This window comes from Anguilla rostrata, chromosome 13 (genome assembly GCF_018555375.3).
Source record: "Anguilla rostrata isolate EN2019 chromosome 13, ASM1855537v3, whole genome shotgun sequence".
Classification (NCBI taxonomy): domain Eukaryota; kingdom Metazoa; phylum Chordata; class Actinopteri; order Anguilliformes; family Anguillidae; genus Anguilla; species Anguilla rostrata.
Window position 1 is genome coordinate 12,084,940 of NC_057945.1, and position 26,326 is coordinate 12,111,265.

General features: G+C 44.4%; 2 protein-coding genes across 5 annotated transcripts; both read right to left on the reverse strand.

Moving 5' to 3' along the window:
• Positions 1-66: 66 nt before the first annotated feature.
• Positions 67-8,418, reverse strand: c1galt1lb (core 1 synthase, glycoprotein-N-acetylgalactosamine 3-beta-galactosyltransferase 1, like b). Of its 2 annotated transcripts, none has more exons than XM_064306381.1 (4): positions 8,188-8,418; positions 5,268-5,513; positions 3,262-3,926; positions 67-2,626 (listed from the first exon to the last, which is right to left on the reverse strand). In XM_064306381.1, the coding sequence occupies exons 2-4, from the start codon at positions 5,452-5,454 to the stop codon at positions 2,297-2,299; spliced, it is 1,182 nt and encodes a 393-aa protein (XP_064162451.1). In that variant the 5' UTR covers positions 5,455-5,513; positions 8,188-8,418; the 3' UTR covers positions 67-2,296. The 2 variants fall into 2 exon arrangements, with proteins under 2 accessions (XP_064162451.1, XP_064162450.1); XM_064306380.1 differs by lacking the exon at positions 8,188-8,418 and adding an exon at positions 7,503-8,158.
• A 155-nt stretch (positions 8,419-8,573) lies between these two features.
• Positions 8,574-25,092, reverse strand: os9 (OS9 endoplasmic reticulum lectin). Of its 3 annotated transcripts, none has more exons than XM_064306371.1 (15): positions 24,905-25,090; positions 23,563-23,745; positions 22,933-22,996; positions 22,726-22,802; positions 20,331-20,429; positions 18,980-19,181; positions 18,241-18,396; positions 16,697-16,815; positions 16,172-16,211; positions 15,973-16,064; positions 14,099-14,320; positions 13,490-13,685; positions 12,275-12,442; positions 10,836-10,945; positions 8,574-10,623 (listed from the first exon to the last, which is right to left on the reverse strand). In XM_064306371.1, exons 1-15 carry the CDS (start codon positions 25,052-25,054, stop codon positions 10,486-10,488), a joined length of 2,016 nt encoding a protein of 671 aa, XP_064162441.1. In that variant the 5' UTR covers positions 25,055-25,090; the 3' UTR covers positions 8,574-10,485. The 3 variants fall into 3 exon arrangements, with proteins under 3 accessions (XP_064162441.1, XP_064162440.1, XP_064162442.1); XM_064306370.1 differs by having other exon boundaries at positions 15,973-16,067; XM_064306372.1 differs by lacking the exon at positions 12,275-12,442 and having other exon boundaries at positions 15,973-16,067; positions 24,905-25,092.
• Between the last annotated feature and the right edge of the window lie 1,234 nt (positions 25,093-26,326).

Below are 26,326 nucleotides of genomic sequence, written 5' to 3' on the forward strand. Positions count from 1 at the left end.
CGATTGATGCATTCATAAACATACATATTCATACGTATATTCACACACACATATATACAGCAAACCTTTTAAGGTAAATTTGCCTTTATTCAGTCCGATGATAACATTGCGATTGCGATTGAGAGAAGGGCAGCACAGAGCTCAACCATCACCGTGAAAAATACACCGGCACGGACTGTAACATTCCTGACCTGACAAGAAATTCAAGCAGTGGAGAAAAACAGGATTGTAGGTCAAATAAACTCGTCTGCAATATGCAAAAACGTACCGATTATGGAAGAGGTCGTTTGTGCAAGACTGTAGCATCAAAAACAGGTACAACAATTCCTACCCAGGTCACTAATCCAAGGTGTGTGTACACTGCATTAGCTGTACAAAAATTATTTTTTTTTACCAAATTTATCTGATAATATAAATAATTGAATATACTACTGACAGGCAGTCACTTTTTATAAAAAAATCTTCGGAAAAAAATTACAAATGTACATGTGTATAAGTAGATTTGGTTTAAAATCTGAGGTATACCAGTTAACAGATTAGTCACTAGTTACTTTTTTCTTTATAAAGAATGTCAATGAGACATTTTTAAAAATGATTTAACAAATGTTCCCACACTAAATTCCAGCTAGTGTGCAGGCTGGAATGATTGAGGATTAAAATTGGCATACTTTTCTCACTGTTTTGAGCAATGCATCGAAATGACATATGCATCAGAATTAAGGCATCCACCTGCATTATGTGGGAGTATTGAATTTTTTAAATCAACCTATTATATATAAATAAACTTCTACGGTTTATATTCCAACCCACCATGGGGAAATGCTGTTAGGTGGAGGGGGAGGGTGGAATCACACGGCAACACATTCATTCCTACTTTCCTTCTCTATACATTGCATGTAAACTAGCATTTAGCACAGTTAGCTTGCTAGATAGTTTGCTGAATTAAAACAATGTCCAGTCATGTTAAGTGGGGATATTTCAGCCCAACACTCAGAAATGGGGAGTGATAATTAGCAAGTGTGCCCAGGCAGATCATTGTTAGGCACTATCAGTGCGAAGGTATGATACGATTTAAAATGGTTGGCACCACGTGAAAACTATGCTGTAAAATTTGTTGCAGTACAGATAACGATTACACTTTATTTGCACGTTACATGGGTTTGTTTCGCTTAAGGATCATTTTTAGGCATGAGGAATTATCAGCTAGCTGGCTTATGTGAAGTTACATTTAACTACCCATAGTGTGTTTGCGAGCGGCTAGCTAAGCTAGCCTGTGCCGTAAGCACTCGCTCATAGTTTCCTGCTCGCATTTACTTCGGAGGGAGCTAAAGGAGAGGGCACTGGATATTCAGTCCGCACAATTCACGAAAGTCTTTCGGTAGGATAGGCAGATGCAGTTATTTTCAAGTTCACATTTTTTTCCCCTTCACTTTTACCTATTCATTATTTGCTCATTTATTTCTTTTTTTGAGAGTTCCCTGTTGACTCTTAATTTACTTTGTCAACAATGACTTGGTCCCTTCCACTCCATTTTCAACTATTTAATGAGGTGATTTTTAGGGCCAGTTTCACAGAAACAGATTAAGCCCCTCCACACAAAACTCAATTTAGACCATGGCCATGCTTAATCCGTGTCTGTGGAACTGGCCCTTAATGTCACCAATTTTGGGTTTTTTTATAACCGTGCAAAACTGCTCTTTAAGACAGCGGATCAAACTCAAACTTTTTTCTTTTCTAAATCTTCAGACAAAAAAAAGGGCGTTAAAAAAAACCCTCAGGTTTGCTCACAGATTGAGTAAACTAAGGATGCTGGTGTGTTAAATAATTTAAGTCATTAAAACAAGAAATCGCCAAAACCACACAGAGAAAATATCACATTTCCAGTAAAACAGGCTACTTCAAACACCTCTAAAGGCAAACTGCTTTGCCTGCAATGATAGGAACAGGTTTATCAAGGCAAATACAATCCACTGCTTGGATATGCCCAACACTTCTTTCCAAAAGTGCAGCCAACCCAGCAGAATGTTAGAAATGCAGGTTGCCCAGCTTCAGATTATTAACAGCTTGTACCATTTGTGGAACAAAGAGGAGTGTCAAGTTCCCTCTCTGTTAGTCACCATCAGCACGTGCAATTTAGCTGGTCGAGCCTAACTGCCACAAATTCCTATACTCTCTCACTCCCACATACACAGACATGCACGCACACACACATCCCTTTTAAAAACTCCCTTTGGACGTAGTTCCTATAGACATCATTATCTGAGGAGAGACAAAAAAAACAATCTTCTGGAACAATCTATTGCTTCTTTTCGACATTCCCGCCATCCTCTGGCTTTTTTTCGGCATTCCCAGTGCCGACTTCCTGCGCTGCTTGCGTCCTTTTCAAATCCGGCTCCTCCCACTGAACCGGAACCATGTCCCTGCCTGCCGGCCGCACCTCCGCGTTCTCTGCCGCCGCCGCTGCTACCGCTAACCCGTCGGTCTGCGGCAGTGTGGGCGGCGGGGCCTGGTAGCGGTGCCGGTAGCCATAGGCGCGCAGGTGATAGGTGTAGTACTCCAGCAGGTACATCACTTCGGGGTTCACGTAATGGAAGGAGATGGTCAGGTCGGAGCAGCACTGGGAACCCTGGGGGACAGAGTGCAGATAGAAGGCATTACAGCAATGCCGGCGGCCATTTTAGAAAATGTTTCAGCATGAGGCAACAAAGGGGCGTAAAGAGGCAAGCCGTAAACCAGCTCCTATCACAAATGGGAGCATGGATCCGCTACGCAGGCAAAACATTGCTACTGTGGGAAAGGAGCAGGAGCGATCTCTCAGAATAGTTACAGACCCCATGCAATTGCCTATCTCTTACGTTCAAGGTGTATTCATTAGCCAAACGCCTTTTCACAAACTCTTTAGCTACCACACTGCCAATCAAGACTCGTCAAAAGCCGAAACAGCAAATCAGATTCTCAGTACCACTAAACACACCCAACCTCAGACTGGACACACCCACTGTCATGCCACTAATGCTGAAAAAGACTTATCGGGCACTCCATGTTTGTAAGCATACATGATCACTCTCCCATTTTGATTCTCAGCAGCACAGTCTTAGGCCAAATACTGATCTGAAATACTCCTATTTTCCACCAATATTCACAAAAAACAAAACTTTTCAATTGTATGACTGTTTTGGTTCGTAACACATTTAATTGATAATTCTTATTCTGTAGTAGTGTTGTCACCCATTACTAGCAACAGGTTCCCGCCCGACTTGCCTGCACGACGGGGTAGTAGCAGTACTTCCAGTACCAGAAGCTATTGGGGAACTTGCTGGTCAGCTGCTGATGGGGCTCGAAGGGGTGAAAGGTCTCGCGTCCCAGCGTGTCGCGGGAGTCCCCGGCCTTAACCCCCACCTTCTCCATGCAGCGGCCCAGGGCCAGATCCTCCACCGGGGACGTGTGGCCGCACGTGTTGGTGTCGAAGGCCTCCACGAACCTGCGCACGGCCTCCTTGCTCAGCACGTAGCCGGCGCCGCCGCTCATGTAGCCCTGCTTGACGAAGGGCTTGAAGCGCTTGCCGAAGTAGACGGGCTCCTCGGGCGTGTGGTTGGCCAGCAGCCAGCGCAGGTTCTCCAGCACCACAAAGGTGTCGTCGTCGGCCTTGAGGAACCAGTCGGCCTCGTGGCCGTGCTTCTCCAGGGCGTAGCGGAAGGCGCGGATGGTCTTCCAGTAGAGCTGGTCGCGGCCCTCCTTGGTGCCCAGGCCCACGGTGGGGAAGTCCGGGTCCTCCTCCGAGCTCATGAACAGCGCCACGTTGCAGTGGCGCGTCCAGGTGGCCTTCACGTGACGCGCCTTCTTCTCCAGGTTTTTGGGGCCCGTCATCACCCAGCACAGGACGCGCACCTTCTGGTACAGCTCGTCCGCCACGCTGTTGTCCTGCCCTGGGAAGACCCCAAGCCCCGCCCTCAACATCAGCGCTTCAAACTTTCCCTAGTAAATCCTCCCACAAACCCAACCTACACTTTTCTTAGCCAGTTTTTGGCACCCAAACCATTTGTGAGCCCATCATCCTGTCTCAGTTCTTAAAGCTAAGACCTTATTTTCCACTCACATGGAAATTTGCCTCACAACATAAATAAGAAGTCCACTGAAAATACAAACAATACAAAACGTAACACCCCTCACCTATCTTACGCAAAAAACATAATTAACTGCCATTTGTCTGCCCACTCAACTCACTCCAGTGCAATAAGACTGTGCCATTCATGTTAAACAAACCAAAAAATAAATTAGACTTGACACGACAAATACATGAGTTGTGCCAATGACAGTGAGAACATTGAGCCCTTTTATTCAAATCATGATCCTCCAGGGCCAAGAACTGCTGGTTTTCCACCCTCCATTTTACCTGAGTCCGGTGTGTAGACTGTCTGGCCAATCAGTAGCAGTAATTGTTCATTTAATTACGTGGGAGAAAAGAAAACCAGGACTGGACCAGGATTTCAGGGCCATACTAGAGTAAACAACAGCACTGCTTCATATATTTGTTAAACAAAGCAAGAGTTAAGGGCGGCACGGTGGTGCAATGGGTAGCACTGTCGCCTCAAAAGAAGGTGCTTGGTTCGAATCCGGCCTGGACCTTTCTGTGTGGAGTTCTCCCTGTGTCCGCATAGGTTTTATTCCGGGTACTCCAGTTTCCTCCAAAGACATGAGTGTAGGCTAATTGGAGATGCTAAATTGCCCATACGTATGAGTGTGTGAGTGAATGCTGAGTGAATGGTGTGTGTGCCCAGCGAAAGATTGGCGGCCTGTCCAGGGTGTATTCCTGCCTTTCGCCCAATGCACACTGGGATAGACTCCAGCACCCCTTGTGACCCAGCACAGGATAAGCGGGTATATAATGGATGGAAATCAGTGTTTATTATCTTTAGTTTTCAATCAAACTACGGTCTAATAAAATTCATATTTATATCCCAGAAATATAGAAATTCTGGCAAACTCAATACTCAGAGAAAATAAAAACAGGATCAGAGCACCAGAAGACTTTTATGGCACCATTCAAATCTGGGGCCGCTTGCCACAAACGATTAAACAAATGTGCGTACGGCTTTTTGATCGCCAAAGTTTAAAGAGTAGCTCAGCTACAGAAAGGATAGCTTTATGAAAAACAAATATAAATTACTTATCGCAGGTTTTCATATGTTCTCGCATGTAAACAAGGATGTTAAAGGAAGTTAATGTAAAGAGGAGTTAAGGGAAGAGAGATTTGATTAATCCGGTACCTGTGACGTGGTCGTGGCGCACGTTGAGGTGCTCCAGATCCTCCGCCTTCCAGGTATGGGTTTCGCCGTTGATCGACCGCCTACCGGCGGCTTTCCCCAGCCACATCTGCTTGAGAAACAGGTACAGTGTGCAGGTTCCCACCAGGAAGCCCACGTAGAAGGCCAGCCTCGAGCCGAGGCACTTCATCCCGACCAGTCCCGACTCGCGTCCCTCTCAGCTGCTCTATGTGCTCTCTCTTTACACGTCTGCAACAGAAAGGCATCAGGTAGCCTACATCAGGGTCGCCAGGTTCATTTGGAAGTCTCGCAGTGAAGAGACATAATCGGCCTGCCTAAAAAACGTTCTCAATCTCAGGAACCAGGCCAAAAACAGCCAAAAGGCTAGCTAGTTTTTCAATCCCACAAATCACTGTGTTCAATATTCAGTGAAAACCCAGCCGGTCTGGCTACAGTCAAGATCCAGAATATATTACACCCATTCTTCACCGCAAGTACTTCTCGTACATGCCAGTGTATTTCTCGTCTCTAGTCTAGTACAATGACTGTGCTGATATGGTGCTAAACAAACATCTAGATAGGGTGAAGCCCAGACTTTCAGTCAGAACTAGACTTTCCAGTCTGAAACAGGTTCGGCGACCAACATTCGTTTCATTTGACAAATGTAAAGGCTCAAAAAAACTTTGATTTTTAAGGTTAAAAAAAAAATTGTGTCAAAGTTTTGCCTTTTGAATGCACAATATGGTATCAGTCTTGCACTTTCTATAGGGCATGATTCCAATCATTGATAGCACAATTAGTGTTCTCACTGTTCTGTAACACAAAACAGTCAGTCTATATTGATGAAGTAGTTGTTAACGCATGTAGGACGAGTGTACACAGTGGGTAAGTGGCTTTTAACAAGGTCGCAGTCGATTCCGGAGACACTGCGTGTACCTTGAGCAAGGTATTACCAAATGCTTCAGATTTCAGTTAATGAACAATGAATGCTATGTAAAAAGCTATGTAAGTCGTCGATAAGAGGTCTGCTAATCCTATGTATGTAGTATGCAATGTAAAATGAGTAGATGGACGAAACATGAGGAACTCAAATCCTACACCGTATCCTAAAATTACCTCGCCAGTTAATTTAAACAATTGGTTTACACACGTTAAAGTTTGGACTAAATAATAGATTGTATTGCGGAAACTGTTTTTAGGTAGCTCCGGTCAATAATAATTCAGCTCACAGAACAGAATGGCTTGGCTAATCTGTTGTGTGTAGTAAAAATTAGGCCTACGAAGTTGTAATTTAGTTGGTTGTTCGTAGGAAGCAGCAAACTAGTCATGTCCGTATACGGGGACCAGACCACAACATTTCCATGTAATAATACATGGGGGGAAAAAAGGGAATACTGGAATGTAGAGACAAATCGTAAATTCAGTTTCCTGTAAAATGTTTTCAATTCTCAGTTCCAAGTAAAATAAATACTGAATTATGATGATGCCCACTCGAATGTATAGTTTTGTATTATTTCAAATGATCAATAAAAGTTATCCAGTGCTAGGCACACTAGATTAGCCAGTTCTACAACAATTCTTTCAAATTTGGGACACACCGCTTTGCAGATGGATGGAACTTTCCCTGACAACATAATGTGCAACGAGTTAAGAAAATGCAAGCAAGGAATTACACTATACAGCCATTTTCAGCGATGACGTTTTAGATTTAGATGTAGTGAGATCTGGCAAGCTAGCTATGATGATAACAAATGTTATTCAGTCAAAGAGAACGAGACTTAACAAAGGCCAAATTATTTTGCTAGGTAGGATGAGTGTCTCATATTTTCCACCATCTACTCGTGTTACCTACACTAGTTAATTACCCTTGTTTCATAGCAAGGGAAACAGTGTTCAAATGTTGACTTTAACTTGTAAACCTAGCCGTCTAACGACATACTTTCTGGTTAACTGGACTAAGCTAGCTAAACTAGTGCTTGCTAGCTATGTTATGCGTAAGGGCACATAGGTTTGCCATCGGTTAATTTAGCTATGTTACGTGTCAGGCCTTAGCCGTCCTTATGTTAGTTATGCTAGGTAACTACTGTAAAGAGCTAGCTTTAGCATCGAGTTCGCCAACCCAGAGTTGGGCAGCATGAGATCCTTCCTAGCTAACAAGCTACAGATTTAAGCTCCATAGGCCGGCCGGTTCACGAAATAAAACCTGAAAGCGATTTAGAATCGTGTTCAAAAACTCACCAACATATAGCGTCATTTTATCAGCGAAGTGCAAATTCCAGCCTCGGGTCTGTCGGCTAGGACAATGTAGCAAATGTAAACTAGCTAGTGCTAACTTGGTTTGTCTGTCATGATTCTAAAGACCGTGGTTCAGTCGAGTCCGCAATTAAAGTTGCATGCGCTTATTTAGTCACCGTTACTTCTGAGAATCTAAAATATGCATTCATTGAGTTGCTCTTTAAACGCGTATTCTCATAATGTCACTCCCTAGAGGAAGTGTTAACTGTAAAATGGTTAGACAAGTTAGCTTCACACCGCAAACCAAGCTCTACTATCAACCCAGAGTAGCTAGCTAGCTGATGTTAGCCAGTAGCGTTACTTCCCACGTTCTGTAATGGAACAAACTGCTCTTTGAAACTATGTACGAATCGACTCATGTCCTCCTACTTTACAGTTGTGTGACTATGGCGACATCTACACGCCTCCTTACAGGGCGGTTGTAAATACCTCCCTTCAACACATTTCAACATCACCCTTAGGCTGGGCTCGTGTATCTCTCAAGTTGTTTTATTGAGGAGTTCTAATTCATTGACTTCACACCCTAGTTTAAAGCACCTTTGCATGCCAACACTTGGATACCAAAGACAGCCATTAAGTTTTGCAGTTGACGAGGCAAAACATTTTAAACACTGTTCATTCGGTTCACCTTGCGTTCATGCCCCCCGAGTTCTTTGGATGTATGCTTCAGTTGTCACGTGTCACAACACATCTGAGACCACTGAACGGTATAAGAACAGAGTGCATTGCCTGGCCCTGAGACATTGAGAAGGGGTCATTATATGTCACCTAAAGTCGAGCAGCTACTTCCAGGCATATATCCAAGGCAAATGAATGCTACAGCGATGCTTTAGTAACTACTGATACCTTTAGTACTTTACTGAAATGTGCTGGGCGCTCATTACCTTCTATACACATGCATGTATTTGGAATTGCAACAGAAAGGCAGTACTTCAGCTAAGGTTTTGTACTGAGTATTTAACCAATGTGGCAGAATATCAATCAAAAACACAAATGTAAAAATGATGAAAACAATGGATTAGAGTTGTTTTAATAACAAGCTAACCGATGGCCCCACAATGAACTATGCTGACAGAAATTCCAACACCCACCAAACACCCCAGGGCAAGCAAAATTATTTACAGTATTTAAGGAAGTACAATTATTCACAAAGTTTACACAAAAAGCCCTTTGTCACTTATCTGATCAGACTTGAGGAAAAAACTACAAACAAAGAAGTATTCATATGAATTAAAAAAATTAAATCAAATATATACTTGAAGCAACCTTTGTTTAAAACCTTGTTTGCTGGTAGTGGATGGTGGACAAAGGTTTTCATGTCTTACAGGTATATCTCCTTCAGCAGAAATTTGGGGGGGTTGGGGGTTCAAATCAGTGGTTTATAGCTCCATGTGAATCACATGTAGACAAAATTGTTACGTCAACTCAAAATGGACAGATGCCAGATGCTCAGGCTAGAGGGCATTTATGAAATCAGTTTTAATAAATTAAGGATTCCTTTCTCATACATTCAACACACAATTTTAAGCTTCAGGTTTTGTAAGTGGAATTTTATATACACCAATTCAATTGAAAGGTAGCTAGAAGCTGTGCTGTTCAAAAAAATGTACTTTATTTAGCCAAATAACTTTTCACAAAGTGGCTGATGGGAAATTGAGTCCACAGTTTATCAGTTTGAGTTTTTAATGCACCCCTGCTCAAGATCTGGGTGTTCCGCCCTGCTTTAGCTTGACCCCCTTTGAGGAAAACATGAAATCGCCTAAATGTGAACTTGCATCAAGTGTTTAGAGCCAAAAGTCTCAGATGGAAACTGTTCTCCAAATACTTTGGTTTCAATCGCCTCTGTCCTGTATTCCTCCCACTCCTCCAAATCGGACATTTAAATTGCTCAGTTTTGCACTTTTGCATCCAGCACACGTTTACAAAGTTTGTCATTAGGAGATTACATTTAAAGTGCTATAAATGTTTGAGGAAATAGAATCTACTGTTCATAATCCCAGCATGTATATTTACAGAGCATTCATTCAAAATTTTCAAAATTATTAACAAAGATGTACTAGCAGACAGACCTACGCTTCACACCACCATACAGCTTTTAAACACTGATGTCTACATGAAATGTTTCAGTTTTGATTTGATGGAAGACCTGCTCCTCGCCAATCATGAAGTGGCTATAAACTACGTACTATAAGCCCCTCATTGGTATAAGCTTACAAAATATCCCTAAATTGTTACAATGCTGAGGGGAATGATGATCACAGTGTTGGCAATACACACATTTTAAATAAACTCGTTTTTATCAAATTTTATATTGGCAAGAGAGCACAGATGAGTTTTGTGAGAGCCAAGGTACAAGCAGCCAACCTATGAAAAGTACCAGAAGAAGCTTTTACTGTAAAAAAAAAAAAAAAAATACACTGAAAATTTTACGGTATGAAAGTGAGAAAAGGGGACTCAAGCAGTCACTACAGTCGTGGACGGGCCACGAGTATTATATCATTCTTAAGCAAAGTCAAAAGAACAAGGTCTAATTCCTTAAGTCCACGTACTGGGAATACGGATTGTTTGAAGGTCCAGGTGTTCCAGTCCAACTCACGGTGGTTTCCCCGTCATCCGTTTCAAAATTATGTTTTCCAACCCCTTCGACTTCCCACAACCCTGTGTGCTTTGACGGTTTGGTCTGCCGGGTAGTTGTCGATCACCAAAGATGGAAGAAGAGACGCGGCCGTACTGGCCGATGCTCTATGTGCTATGTGAAGTAGGTCACCTGGAGGAGGGGGGCATTTGTGGATGCTGGTTACCCCCGTAGCTACTCTTTAATGGCCATGGACGCTGCACGTTGCCATCGTTCTGATCTGTGACACGGCGAGAGTGACCACTCCCCTCCCCCCTCCCAGGTGTTCCATGGTGCTTGGTGTCGTCTTCCTCAGAAGTCCACATCATCAGAGTCCGAGGTCCCGGTGGACTGAGCCTCCTCCTGCTTCTCTCCCCACACAAACCTGTAGTTGTTCTCCAGTTCCTGCTGCCGCTTCTGCTCCTTGTACACCTCCTCTGTCCCCCCAGTCTGACAGAGAAGAAAATCATCAGATTTGCGGTGATAGCGGAAGAAACCAACACGTTAAGAGTTCTCTAAAAGTATTGTGTTTTCCTCAACTATCAATACAGACACAAGGAGTGGTTTTGTTGCTGGAAGCCAGTTGAAACTACCAGTAACTAAACCTAGTGATCAATACCAGGGACTAACAAATAAAATGTATAAAACAACACATGCTTTACCAGCAGGTTTATTAGCAGTTCTCTAAAAGACTTGGTGTCTTCCTCTGTCAACCACTGGTCCCCCGCCTCCTCGGCCGACCGGCGTGTCAGGATCTTCACCTCAATTTTACCTGAAAGGACATACCCATCAGCCCACATATTGGCATTCATACACAATAGAGTGTTACAGCGATGACGTCTTTTTGTAGGCCAACCCGGACGTTTCTTACGCCATGGGTTCCCTTGGCAGATTTTCAACGCTTTTTTTCCCCCCATAGGAATTTTGTTTTCTGCCAAAAATAAGGCCTGTGGTTAACATAAGTCCAAGAGTTTCATGTTTTCTACGAGACATTACACCCATTAATAGCTCAGCTGTGAATTTCGAAGTCGCTAAAGGATACAACAGTTGTTGTGTGCAGGTGGGCTAGTATGGAAACTTGAGTGGCGGTTGCCAGAATGCAACCATTGTTGTAGTTTCAATATAGCAACTTGTCAGCAACTTACTTTTTAAAGCACATAACAGCTTCGAAATGTATGGTTGAGATATCAATGGGTACAATTTATTTTTGTAAAACAAAACGTGAAACTCTCTTAGGCTTACGTTAACCACAGACCTTATTTTTGGCAGAAAAAGAAATCCCTATGGGGAAAAAACATTGGAAATCTGATGAGGGAACCCATGGCTCAAAAATGCGAACGTACTTCCGGGTTTTAGGACCACAAACTGTAACACTATTTTAGGGAAGTATACCACTCCCAGCAATCCACACAACGGGACACAAAAGATAAAGGGTTGGAAATAAAGATCAAAGAATGGGCGTGGACAGAGCTGATGGCTGAGGCGGTGTGACACTTATGCCCCTCGTCTGCCGGCTGTGACTGGACCGTGTGGGGAATGAGGCGTGGAAACCAGACGAACATCTTTTGCGAAGCAGAAGCAGAGAGCAGTCGAGCGTTAAAAAGGCCCGAAATTACACACAGAACAACTTCCTGCCGACACAAGGCCCCGCAGTGGCCGGTGTGTGTGTGTGTGTGTGGGGGGGGGGGGCGCTATGGCGTCTGCTTCAAACAAACTGGCCGAGCGACGTGGCGCCTGTGAGCAGGGCTAGCCAATCCTGGTCCTCGACAGCCAAACAATCTGCTGGCTTTTTACTTGTGCCTTAGAACGAGCTAACGATTCAGACCCAAGAAACCAGTTGAGAAAAGTAAAAGTGCTTTGATAATCAAGTGCTGAGTAAAAGTAATTAAGTGCTGAATAACAAAGAAAACCAGCAGACTCTGAGGCTCTCCAGGACCAAGGCTGCAGATCTCCGCCTTAGAGTTTTCCCTGATAGAGGTTAGTGTCCACCTTCTGGATGTTTTGATCGTTTTTGCTTATTTTGGGGGTGCAGGAAAAGAAGGTTGGGTTAAACACCAGCCCCAAGAAGAGAAGTGCCCAGCGGATGCCACCGTTCTCCTACCTTCCGTTTTCAGGCCCGCACGTTCTAGCTGCTCTTTAACCACGTCCTTAATGTGCTGCATTTGGGGGTCCCGTTCACTCATTTCCTGCACCTTCAACTGCCGATCGGGGCTGCCGCCCGGCTTATACTTAGTAACTTTGATTTTAACATGGTCGTCAGGGGCTTGGTCTGGGTAGCGACAAACAAAACAACAAGGTCACTTGAACAGCAGGAGGCGCTGGACCTGACCCTGAGCTGGCACCAACAGAGCAGTTCCTTATTGGGCGAGACCCTTGCCTCCGATTGGTTGAGGGACCTTTCACCCCCCAGAATAGCCCTCTTTAAACGGAAGGTTTCTTAGTCTTTGGGTTAAAAGGCAGACAGGATTAATAGTGAATGGAGGATGAGGTGTGAAAAATTTGTGAGCATCACCTTGATCAAAACTTTACCCAAGGCTGTTCTCTGAAGATGGTCAACCAGGGAAAGAAATGGGTTGTACATCGATTTTCTCTCAGAGATAGTGAAAATCACTTACTGGGCGTGTTTGCCATGTCCAACCCAAAAATCCCTGGGTTTCAGTTTCAAATGCTCACTTCACTAAAGCAACGGAAATCTGATGTACATATGAAAATGTTAACATGTAAGCACTCACTTTTTTCCTTCCCTGCCTGCCCTAAACAGTAGGGTCCATGTAAACATAGGGGATCACCTTGGGTTTGCGTGCCACTCAAACAATGAAAAGATATTTCACCCTTACAAAATGTCCCCACAGAACTCTAATGAATCAACTATGAACTTCACTGATCAGGTTTGGTTAGAGGTCTGTGGATGGACATGGAAGGAATACAGTCACAACCCAACATGTCTGCAAACTGAACCTGTGTTTGCAGAGCACATTTGGGTTTGGCCACAGATTCTGTAGGCAAACAAGATACTCATCTCCTTGCTCTTGACACTGAAAGTTCTCTGTGCCTCTAAAGCAGAAACATTATAAGTTCATGCATTAAACTGGATGAATCAAACTGGAACATTGTAAAGGGGCACAACCAATTAAAGTAAAGTCGAATAATTGGGTAAGCCTGTTCATGAATATTCATAGCACAAGAAACTCCTGTAGTTAAGAAGCAGAGAGGAAGGAAGGTGCTAACCAACTGGTTGGTCTAAAGAATCTGTGTTCTGGCATCCAGAAGGCCATCAAAGCTGGGGGGGGATGGGGGGTCAGGGCGGGTCATTTACCTGGCTGGCGGGGGGCGAGGCTCGGGCTGCCCCTGGCGGGGTCCGCGGCCCCAAGCTCACCCTCGGGCCCGGGTTCCAGCACCTCCTTGTCTTCCAGGCGGTCGAGCAGCTTGTCCAGTGTGGTCTCCAGCGTCTGCGTGGCCTGGCCACGGTCAAACTCACCTTTCAGGCCCTCCGTCTCCAGCTCCTGCTGGGCCTTGAAGGAAAAAGGTTCGGGGCCAGGCATGGTTTAGAAAAGTACCAAATGGGTTTTTATCCTATTCTTTTGCATTTTGCCACATGGAATGTTGCATGTTGTTGCCTGGTGAACAAACCTCAATAATCAGTTGCTGGCTGTAGAACATAGTCATACAGGAGTGTTCTACAATGGGACAGTCAAGCAAAGGTAACTTAGTTTCGTAAACTAAATCAAAAGTGTAAGTTTCTTTTAAAGTAGTGTTGCATATTTAGTTGTTAGATTACCACCTTTGAGAAACAGAGAATATAATATGATCTGGCAGACGGGCTCTGTTCTCTCTCGGTCTTCCGACCACAGGCATGGGAAAGAATGAGGCCTCAGCTCATGGCTAGAGCCATTAGCAACCAAACCGCTCGACCCCCATTCTGTACCTCGTCTATGATGTTGTCAAATTCTTTCTGCATCTCCTCCTTGATGGCATCGATCTTGGCCGAGGGCACGGAGAGGTCGGCAATCTCCTCCTCGAACTCCTGCAGCAGGCGCTCGTCTTCGTCCTCCCCTTCCTCTGCGTTGTCTTTGCCCTCCTCCTGCCTGCCCTCGGCCCCGCCCTCAGCCCCGCCCTCTCCCCTCTCTCTCCGGTCGGCAGAGGCCACCTGTGAGGACAGTGAAGGGACAGGCAAACGGACATAGCTTCAGTATCAAGGTTTGTGTCAAGAAGGCTTATATGTCGCCTTTTAGTCTCTCTCTTCATGCCCCGCCTCTTATTGGCTGCCATTATTGGTTAACCACGGTTACACATTAGCCATTGGAGAAAGAGTAGTATTGCGGTTTGTCGGTCAAATATTACACAGCACGAGTCAGATACCGGTGTGCATGCATCAATATGCAAATTTATTTTTAGTATTAGACTGTAATGATTCAAACATAAGTTTGTTTCATACTAGTCATTGCCTTCATCGAAAACTACATTCTACCAAAGTATGCCAACTGTGTATATCTGCGCAGAATCTCAACCAAAGCACGGCAGTATTCTGGAGTGCAGCATCAACATCTTTTCAAACATTGCAAAAACATTCTTTTAACAATGCCGACACTGCACCCCAGAATACTGGCGTGTTTTGGTTGAGGCTTTGCACAGTTGGCGTACTTCCCTGAAAAGTAGTTTTCGATGATACCGTGCACAACAAGGTCTATGGAAGTTCATGAGCAACTGTTTCATTATAGTAGAATGAGATGTTACTGTTGAGTTTTTCAAATATATATGTTTGGTACTTTGAGCCCCGTTTGGTGTCCACTGTATCAGGGTGAGCTCCAGCAGATATCTAGAAAACACATCAAATCTTACTGAAACTATCTGGATGGACAGATTGCACTTACACCACATGCTAATATAACTTTATTTTATTTTTTTGGTGAACTGCCCCTTTAAGGACCTCTCTTTTATTTTAATCTTTGGCAAATGACCATGGTATAAGCGCAATACTCCACTCCGAGGTGTAGGTTAAAGGGTTTTCCTTGCCTCTGCGCTGTGTGTTAAATTATTCCAAACATGTCTACACTGCGGATGACATTCCCTTCATGCGTGTTTATAGTAATTCTGTTAATGCTTATTACATTTGATCTTGTGATTTATGTTATGCCATTGACTTCATATTTTCATAGAACCAGGCCTACACTCATCCCAGTCTGAACAAAGGAAGGAGGCCACATGAATCCTTTATTGGTGAGACAGTCGGATTTCGTGCAGTCATGGTGCCCCATTTTGTTTGCCACTGACGTCAGTTAGGAGTGGTCAAACAGTTATCTGACCTTCTCTGGTGCAACACTTTTATTTGTCTACAAAGACAGGCCCATTCATTCAATTTCACGTGGCCTAAAAATGTTCAGACACTCCTTAAAGATTTGGCTGAACCGGTGGGAGAAGCAAACAGGGATATTTGCATACTCACTGGAAAGCTTGCAGCTTGGAGAAGAAAAAAAAACTGCAGGCTCAACAGTTTTTTCAATTTAGTAACAATCCCACTACGGCCTGAACAAACCATTACAGACTTACAAACAATCCTATTATTGTCTAAGCAGACCATTACAGACTCAGACTTTACAGAGACGCTTTGGAGACCAAAAATTAGTGAAACCAGAGAGGACATTATTGCACATAACTGAGGCAAAGCATTACTGAGACCTTGCTGAGATGTTACTGAAGGCGAGAAGTTACCAAGATGTCACTGAGAAGCTACTGAACGTTGTTCAGGCCAGGAAGTCACCTGACTGAGAAGTTCCTGTCCTTGGTTACTCAGTCACTGACCTTTCTATTGTTCTCTTTCAGGTGCTTGACGAATTTCATTAGGTCCGACGAGTCTGTGACAATCTTAAAATTGAATTTTCCTTCTCTGAATTCTGCTGGGGAAAGCATAAAAACCGGGTAAATGAATCTGTGGAAAGGGGGCTAAATTTGATGAAAAGACAACAAAAAAAAGCCACTCGGTTATGACATGGACCTTCACCTTTATCTCCGAGTTGAGTTTCTGCTGTATCTCCGTCAATCTGTGAAAACAAAACTGCATTAGTAATCCAAGCCCATGGCCCACTGCCAATCAACCAAGAATTTAGTTGTATGACAGAATTTATTGAAATAATGTATGCAGCATTTCCAAAAGAAATTATGTTTTGCGTTCCAAATTCAGGAAATTCTTTCAACTAACGTTGGCTGCCTGGAAAATCTAAATGAAAAAAGACTTTCAATTAGTGTCAGTTGTGCTAGATGCACAGGCTTGGTTTTGACTATTTCCCTATAATAGAGCAATGGTGGAGTACAAGAGATGATTTTTAATTTATTTTTATTTTTTTAACCCAGTTTGAATGCCACGTTCCTCTGGTACACGGACGCTAGGGATGGGTACCATCATCATGATTTTTCCGATACGGATGGATAAAATGATAATTTTAAAACTGCACTAGACGGTGCCTAAACCAACATCTTCTTTAAAATAAACTGCAAATGACAACATTAAAGGATGTCTTTTCCTTACCTTCTGCGCCTCCTCAGTGTCCTTGGGAGTCTTGCCGTCCGGCTTCGCCGCCTTCTCCCAGAACTCCTCGTCCTCCGCGTCCTCCACGGAGACGTCTTCCGGCGACGCGTCGTCCGCTCCTGCTCAAACGCGCACATGGCTAATCAGAGCGCTACGTCCGCAATTTGGTTAATTCCTACCGCACCGGCACCATCGTCTCTTCCTTAGAGTAAAATAGAAACAAAGGCTGAGGAGACACTCTGAGGCCTGTGCCCACTCAATGTTTTCTGTCCGTAACTTTGCAAATGGTAAATGGTAAATGGACTGCATTTATATAGCGCTTTTATCCAAAGCGCGTTACAATTGATGCCTCACATTCACCAGAGCAATTAGGGGTTAGGTGTCTTGCTCAGGGACACTTCGACATGCCCAGGGCGGGGATCGAACCGGCAACCCTCCGACTGCCAGACAACCGCTCTTACCTCCTGAGCTATGTCGCCCCGTTGTGTTTGTGAAGAAAACGTGAATTCGTTTCCAAGTTTGACAAGTTAATTTTGCTGACAGCGAGAAGATTTCATACCCGTGGCCTGCAACCTTGGAACTAGAAACCTGCAGGATCTGTTGGTTTTTTTTTTAAATTTTTTTTTTAATACTCCTTAGCACTTAAATGATCACTGAAAGCAGTTGATGACACAGTAAACTCACTTCAGCAGGTTTTTAAGGTCTGAACTGGTTTCTGATTTTTAGGCAAAAGCGAAAACCACAAGATCTTGCAGCTCTCCAGGACCAGGGTTGCAGATCCCTGTGCAGTACCAAACGATTCTCTAAAAACTAGTATTATTTATTGAAGGCCACCCAGCAGTTTTTTTCATTTATTTTATTTGTCCTAAACTAGACAAATAAAATGGTAGAACGATCTATTGCGAGGGGTCAAAGACCAATGGGGAGGCTGGAACCAAGAGGGTTCAGACAACATTTTTATGACAGGGACTTTCACAGTAAGACTTTAAATGTATGGAACAGCACAGACCACAGGGGTGAGTCTAAATTTGGAATGAAACCGGTCACATGACATGCCAAAGTTCATACGCAAGTTAACAATTGCGTCATGACTCAAACAAGCTTTTACACATGATGGTCGAGTTGACACCAAGCCCCAAATGTAGTCACGGTCAACATTTATTTTTAAGTTGACTTTTTAAAAACATGACTATGCCTGATCAGCCTGAGGTGAATTTGCACAGCAAAATGTGAGACCAACACATTTGACCACTTGACATGACCCTTGATCGAGGTACTCATGCTGAATTGCATCAATATCCAGCTGTGTAAACAATCAACTGTGAGCTTTGCCAGTCACCCAAGAAAAGGGCAAACAAGTTATACAAAACACACTGACACATACATACCTGGCTCTCTAACATCTGATTAGTAACTGATTGATCCACATTCAATTTATGGGATTTGCATGTTCCCTTTACTCTTCAATCCCAGCCTGTTATTATTTAACCCCGATATTTAACGGTGTTAACCCCAAAATGTACCCTTAAAACGCAACGTTTTACCTTTATCCGTGTCCTCCTGGCCAACAGAGGGCACTGCAGCATCCTCCTCTGCTGTCTTTTCGCCTGTTCTGCTATCCGCGACCTCGTCCTTGGCCAGAATCTCGTCCAGGTTCTTAAGCTCCTCTGATATCTGCTCCACTTTGCGCTTGGTGTCAGCTGCGGGAAGGGGAGGCACCGTCACCCTCCCGTAACTAACTGCAGGGTGCTGCACGTCCCAGACAGAGCACCCTCAGAAGACAGCAATTAGCGTTTTATAATGAGGAGGAAAAGGGCAGCACTCAACAGGGTGAAACGAGATGTAGTAAAAAGCAGGATGACCCTGCATGCCCATAACAAACATTCTGTTTTGGAGGTATTCAGTACATGCTCACAGAGTTTGGAACAACTCCTTGCAATGGCAGAGTACAATAAAAAATATCCAAATAAAAAATAGCCATGCTATGTTATTTTCATAAATTTTCAAGTTTTCTTTTTTTCCAAATTTGAGGTCTTTGAAGAGTAACTAGGTTGCAGTGCTGGCCACACCTAAATCAAAGTGCGTATTTCTATTGGCAGCTGAGGCAAATACCTGTAATGACATCACCGATTGGTTGGAGCCTGCAGTACAATCATCAGGCTAAACATTTTAACCATAGAGAGTGGTTTCTGCCGAGTGCTGGCTTGCTCTTTAACGGGTCTTGGGGAGCCCTGCCATTGAATCTGTGAGCCTCACAGGGCGCCGCGGCGACGCGTCACTCACAGACTTGGGCCTTGACGTAGTCCATGTACTGCTGGGGGCTGAGGGCGGGCTGGCACACGATGCCGTGGGGCTTGGTGGTGGACGGCGGGCGCAGGAAGGGGTGGTGGCAGGTGCGCGTGGTGTGGACCGTCAGCACGTAGCGGCAGGACTGCGGCTCGTCCACGCGCGCCACGTAGTCTCCGGAACCTTCCTCACACAGGAACTGGAGGCAAAGCGCACCGAGCAAGCGAGAGAGAGAGGGAGCGAGAGAGAGAGAAAGAGAGAGAGGGGGCGGGGGGTCAAAACGGTTATGGGCTCTCCGTCTTTCCGAGCTGGCAGGGGCCGCGTCTCGTGATCCCGCCCAAATGCCACGGCTGTGCTTTCAATGACCTGTTATGCCAGTTATTACCACTCACATTTTTCTTCATTGACAGATTCAGTTTTGATGACAAAGCCACACGACTAATTTCCACCGCAGGAGATAATGACTTTCTCCATCTGCGCTCGAATATTTCTTTCTTCCTACAAAGACTTCTTTTACAGCTGCATAAAACAGGTTCTGTCCAATCATAGCCTTTTTTTGTTACAGTACAACTTGTTCTTTGTTAATATTTGTTATTACACTTCCCTGTGCCTCTGCCTTCTTTGAGATACCACAGTTTTTTATACCTTTCTTTTAAAAAAAATTTGGCATCTCCAATCCCACACAAATTTGGAATGACCAATTTGCAAACCATGTACACCCCTGCTGCCGGCTCGGGAAGACAGCTTGCACTTCTCCCCCGAAACACGCGGCGTCAGCCAGATGCTTCTTTTCACACCGCAGGCACAAGCCACGTGCATGCAGGGTGGGGGGGAGGAGACCCAATCTGCGCAGAGACCAAGCCAACCGGAGTAGCTCAAGCAATGAACACCGCTATCCCCGCCAACTGAATCCCTCCCATATATCCCTCGGGCGAAGTGAAGATAATTGTGTACCGCACCCTGCAGGGCTACTGGCCACAGTTGGCACTGGCACGGGTCAGATTAGAAAAAAAGCTGCGCTTTTACGGAGTGAGTCACCCAGCAGCACCCAGTTTTGTATTCCTGGGAGTGACACTGATGTTATCCACTACGAATCATCCCTCTGGATAAACCGGTTTTTAACGTAATGTAATTTTAAATTTCACGGGCAGCTGACGGACTGAGACCAATAAGGCCGTGTCGAGCCACGTGGGGAGTACGTTTTATGTTAAATTCACACAGTGTCAACAAAACATTAACACTTGCCCAGGGCCAACACTGTCCCTCTGTGGACATGGCGCATTATTAAAGAACGAGCACACGGCCGGGACAAACGATGCTGAAACGCCACGGTCACGCTCTCTCTCACCCGGACTTCGGTCTCCCTGGGCTTCCCATTGAGGTCGCACTTGGATCCGTTCACGTACGACTGGCTGTGGTAACGCTTCAGCCTGTGCTGCTTTGACGCCTGGGGGGGGGGAAGTACATGGAAAACAGAAAAGCGTGTTAGGAGGGCCCCCTGGTGGACACTGTGCTGCACTGCACAGCGGGCCACACAACCGTTCTTCAACTCTCAGTCCTGGAAGGCTGCAGTGCCTGCTTGTTTTTCAGCACTTTGTGATCAATTTTAGTCATCGATCGGCTGGAGACCACACACCCCAAGGCTTAAACTGGCTGCTGATTGATAGGAAACCACAATGCTGTAGTGCTCCAGGACAGTTTGACACTCCTGGTCTACACACAAACCACAGGGCCACCTATGTATTCTTAAAACTGAAAGTTTTCATTGTCATGTTTAAACTGAAAGCATTAAGATTTTTGGCTTGTTATTGAACAGAAGATGCAAGGAAGGCTGAAGTGACCCTCTGGTTTGTATACAGAACATCTGTGGCAAAAGCAGAATGCAGAATAGCTGTTGAGTGCCCTGTGGATTAATGCCCTCCTTTTCAATCAATAGGCTGTCCTTTTACACTGCAATATTATATTCACAGACTATACCTTGGCTTTCATTCACAAAATGTAGCGCACCCAGATAAATAACTTAATTGTGATGATAGCTGTACATTCCCTGAGAAACCCAGTAATAATGACAAACTCTCCAAAAATAGAAACTCACATTTGACATGAACTAGCAAATTAGGCAAGAGAAGGCAAATGAAGCAATGAGGCTCAGGCTGTCTGTGTACAAATCAAAAGGCGAAACATTTGCGTTGCCATGCTTTTGTGTGTTTTGTCAGAGCGCCCCGACTGTGGAAACAGCTTGGCTTCACATTAGTCGTGGGGATCGACCGCGCATCGCCGCGGGGTAGGGTAGAGTTCGGGCTGGCAGCGAGAGCGCTGCGGGTCTGGTGCCTGCCGTTCAGGGCGGCACCGCGGTACGGGCAAGCCCGCGAAAAGCAGTCAGCGCGGTGGCATTAAATGCCAGCCTGAGGCGCAGCAGTGAAACCGGGGCCAAGTTTCACGGGCGCAGGCAACCGACGGGTCACCACAAACTCCTGCTCCTGCTTCCAGCGTCGCAAACTGAGCACGTCTTCGGCTGGCACCGCTGGCATTTCAATAACCTGCTTCATGCCAATCATCGGGAAACAGTAGCCGAGGCCGAATGACTGCTGGTGGTACTGTATAGTGCTTCTGCTCCTGACCTGCTGGCTGTGCTCATGCATTATGTTCGCCCAGGAACTTGTGTGTAAAGAGCATGTGCGTTGTGGCGTTGTTTCACACAATGACACCTTCATTGAACTGCGTAATGAAACCATTTCTGGATGCGCACTGGGCACATCCAGCCTTATTATATGTATCCACAAAGTGGTAAACATCTAAAGTCTTACTTTGGCAACAGAAATTTGACTGAAGGAAAGTTTTCAGGTCAAACATACAGCATATGAACAGCACAATTCCCATGATATACATCCCAAAGCACTGTGAGTGACAGACACAGACAATAACAAACCCCCCCCCGAGTGCCAGGAGACCACAGAGCAGATACAGAGACCTGAGCCTCAGTAACAGCACTGCATGTGTGTGAGTTACAGAACTAACTTCATTCACACATTAGCTCTCATTTGACCTGCCTAGTAAAGCTATTTGAACAAAGGGTCCACACAACCCTGGTCCAGGGTCTGCAGATTTTTTGTTTTGTTCAGTAACCAGTTTAGTCCCAAGAAACCAGTGGCTGTATGCAGCTTCTAAGAATTACTCTCAAGAGTAATGTTAAGAGAAATTTTGAGACTAAAACATGTACGCTACAAAGCTGTTCTAATCAATTTTAAGTGAAGAGTCATAGCAAATGCATTATACATGCATTAAGATGACCTTTACAAGTCGGAAAGACCAAGTTGCATGGAAGGGGCTGTATGAATTCAGTTTTTATTGATTTTATTTACTCTGCATTAGACAATAAGAATCTCTTCTTTCAGAAAGGCTGGGCCTCACCTTTTCTGCCCTGGTAATGTGACCATTCTGACTCCTCTTAAAAATTTTAGAGTTCTTGAGGGCTCTTAAATTCATGGCAAATATTTTTGAAGCTACATATTTATGTACATCTCAACTTCTAACTTCTACAAGTAGGAATAAAGTTTTCCCACACTTGAGGGGTAAATTTTCACTCCGTGCAGCGTTATAAATACAGCCTGAGGTCATGGGGTTATGAGAGGAGTTAATGGTGCGATTAACCACTTCAGTTAATGAATTAAGTGCTGAGTAAACGAGAGTGAAAGATGAGCTAGATGATATGTGAAACAGACTCGAAATTAAATCCTGCTTACCTTTGCAGTTTCATTATTCCAGTCAAACTCCGACTCATAATAACCCAGGAACAGCACGTCTCCTTTGATTTCTGAATCTATGGACAAAACCATACACGACGCTGACCAAAAGTTCTCAGAATATATCAACAAAGAGGTACATTTCATTTGATTGACAGCAGGTGACGGGGAAATAAAAACTTTGTTGAGGGGGGAAAGAAATCTCACCATCCAAGTGATACTGTCGAATGTGCTGTCCGTAGCAGAACTCATACGTCCACCAATCTTTGGTCTGCGGTCAAAGGGGACAATGCGTGAGGATTAATCCCTGTTCCATACGGAGTTCTATCAGATCCAAATTCACCACACTGAAGAACAGTTTCAGCTGCAGAGATGCTAAAAATGACTGGTAAATGGGAACCAAACCGAGGTCCTAAATTTGCAACATTAGTGTTAACATTAATGTTAAGGCCCATTTCCATCAGGAATCAAAGCTAGAATTGAATCTTAATTATAGTTTTTATTAACCAAAAAGCACAGCACAATAACAATAAAATAAAAAAGCTTTTTACAAAAATGTATGCAATATACAATGACTAGCTATAAATGACACCATTTTACTTTTTGCAACTCCTAGTAGCACCTGTGCAACATTTGAATACTACAAAATACATAAACAGTAAGCACCCTTATAACTACTGTTTTTACACTGACTCAACACCAGTCGGGTGTTACACACTGGCTGTGGCTGAGGTGAGCTCCCACCTTAACCGTAAAGTATTCTGAGACTCTGAAAGGTGCTGCATTAAAATGCATTCATCATGGCCGTTGCCACAGGACGGTGGCTGTAGTGCTGACCTTAACCAGGCAGGGGGCGCTGTACATGGGCTTCAGCAGCTCGGAGATCCCGGGGCCAGAGTAGCCCTGGGGGTCAGGCTCGGCCGCTGGGTCCTGGTGGAAACGCACGGCCTGGGCCGGGAGCCGGCACTCATACAGCTGTTTGTACTTGTTGGAGACCAGCATCACGTTCTCAGACTTGGCCTGGAAACGACCGGACACAGAAGTGAGACACCCGGCAACGCTGCAGAGAATCAGTCCACGCAGTCAACGCTTTCCACACTCCAACATGAGCAAACCTTAACTAGGGACACTGAGAGAAGTAGAGAAGTCTTAGAGTCTGCACCTGCAGTGGTGCTTCTGATAGAGGAGAGAGAAGCTTTCTGAAACCAAAAATGGGCATACTGACCCAACAGTATCAGTCACTCACCAATTTGAAACAATTATTGCATTTTGCATTAAAGGGTAAGACCTTATGATTCCTCAAATAAGTAAGTGATTGACAGGTGACTGTAGCTCCATCTATGATGCGTTTCACTAATGAACTTCTCCCACTGCTAGTTTTGACACTCTGCACCTACAGGGATTCTCGTGGCTGGGTCACTGTAAAGACCAAGAGAGCTATGCAGGCAAACAGCTCTGATTACAGCAGACAGCTATTTGGAATATATCAATGACTCACCCCATTTGTACAAGTGAAAGCACTGACATAGACATGTTTTAATGATTTAATCGATATCATTTTACGTGAAAATATTGGAACACCAAATGAGAACTCTGACTCAATATATTTAAGCATTTGCATAGATATCAGCTCTTTAATAACTACTTATGCCCTCTGATCACATCGTCCAAAGTTAGCTATATACCTAATGTAACAGGCGTCCACAAACAATATAAATCACATGACCTCTGTGTGCGAAAGTTAGACAGCTGTTAACATTAGCTGCACAATATGCTCGACGAAATTAGTCAGCTTTCAGGTAGACATGGTCACCAAAAGCGAAATAGTTCGCTAGCTATCGTAAGTTATCTTGCTGGCCAACTAGGTGACATTTTACAAATGAAAATGCTACTGCTATAAACCTATCCATGACTATTGCTGATATCACAATGACAATTAGCGCGTTGCGTGGATTGGCTAGCTAGCGAGCTAATCTCTGTGCTCAGTTAAAAAATAAGCTAATGTTAACTAAGATAGCTAGCTAGACGATTAATCCAGTAAGATAAAGTGACTTAGAGAGCTGGTGACAGACTAGCTCGCAGGAAGCAAGCAAACGCAACACTGAAGCGTTCGACACTACTAGCTAGCAAGTTGCCACAGTGCTAGTGCGAGCTTGCAAAACAACCTCTTAGACCTCACCTGTCCCATGATGACAGGATCTGGGAGAATCTGGATTCCATATTTCATCTCATTTAGTTCGTCCAAATTCAAAAACGCAGAGACGGTAAAAAGACAGGTCAGAAAAAAAATATACAAGCCCCTCAGCCACCGGACCATGGAAGCAGCCATGTTTGTCCCACATCGGATTTTCAATTCCTGTTTTTATTATTTAGTCCACAATGCGAGGCGTTTGACTTGGTAGACACTGATTGGGTGTGCTGAAGAATGTCTTTCGTACAATTAGTGTGTGCACAAATCAATCAACCCTTTCTCTGCTTATGATTGGGTAAAAACAACCATATTTAATCCCCGCCTTCTGCGACGAATAGGACGCTTATTGGTTTAAATGAGCTTCATGTCTTCGGCGTTAAAGATAAAACTCTGGGTTCGGCCGGGGCTCAGATCAGTGATTCCTCCGTTCACAGAGTGAATAAAAAAATATTATATAATTAAAACGGAGATATTATTGGATAACGGAGTTATGCATGGTGAAGCGTATTATAAAGCGAAGGGTAAACAGAAGTTTTCTTATTAGTCTAGTTAAATAATTTTACAGCAGCCAATTCCTGTTTGGACCATGGCAATCATTCGAAAATAATTGGGGCTATATTTGGATTGTAGCCTGACTGGATAGGAGACCAAAAAGGAAAAGTAGGTTGCTGCTGGAAGTGATGCTGATTGGCAGGTAGGAGAAGACAGGCTTGCCCTGTGCATCACTTGATGGACAGATACTGTACACTAAATTTTCAAAAATATGTGGACACCCCTTCTACTGAGTGGTTTCGGCTATTTCAGCCACATCCATTGCTAACAGGAGCATAAAATCAAGCATACGGCCATGCAATCTCCATTGACAAACATTGGCAGTAGAATTGGTCGTACTGAAGAGTTCAGTGATTTTCAACATGGCTCTGTCATAGAATGCCACCATTCCAACAAGTCAGTTTGTCAAATTTCTGCCCTGCTAGAGCTGCTCCAGTCAACTGTGAGGGCTGTTATTGTGAAGTGGAGCAACAACAGCTCACCCGCGAAGTGGCAGGCCACACAAGCTCACAGAACGGGACTGCCGAGTGCAGAAGCATGTAGCGCATGAAAATCATCTGTCCTCAGTTGCAACACTCACTACAGAGTTCAAAACTACCTCTGGAAACAACATCAGCACAAGAACTGTTTGTCAAGAGCTTCATGAAATCGGTTTCCATGGCCGAGCAGCCATAGACAAGCCTAAGATCACAATTTGCAATGCCAAGTGTCGGCTGGAGTGTCGTAAAGCACATGGGCATTGGACTCTGGAGCAGTGGAAATGTGTTCTCTGGAGTGATGAATCACGCTTCACTATCTGGCAGCCTGACGGACGAATCTGGGTTTGGCGGAATGCATAGTGCCAACTGTACTGGCCCG

Excerpts from the sequence above, each read along its gene's own strand:
- c1galt1lb (XM_064306381.1), bottom strand. The coding sequence starts at position 5,454 with ATGAAGTGCCTCGGCTCGAGGCTGGCCTTCTACGTGGGCTTCCTGGTG. Across the intron at positions 3,927-5,267 it reads GCGCCACGACCACGTCACAG|GGCAGGACAACAGCGTGGCG; the intron begins GTACCGGATTAA and ends GGGTCTTCCCAG. Across the intron at positions 2,627-3,261 it reads GCTACTACCCCGTCGTGCAG|GGTTCCCAGTGCTGCTCCGA; the intron begins GCAAGTCGGGCG and ends TCTGTCCCCCAG.
- os9 (XM_064306370.1), bottom strand. The coding sequence starts at position 25,054 with ATGGCTGCTTCCATGGTCCGGTGGCTGAGGGGCTTGTATATTTTTTTT. Across the intron at positions 23,746-24,904 it reads ATCCTGTCATCATGGGACAG|GCCAAGTCTGAGAACGTGAT; the intron begins GTGAGGTCTAAG and ends GGTCGTTTCCAG. Across the intron at positions 19,182-20,330 it reads CCAGGGAGACCGAAGTCCGG|TTCCTGTGTGAGGAAGGTTC; the intron begins GTGAGAGAGAGC and ends CTTTGCCTCCAG.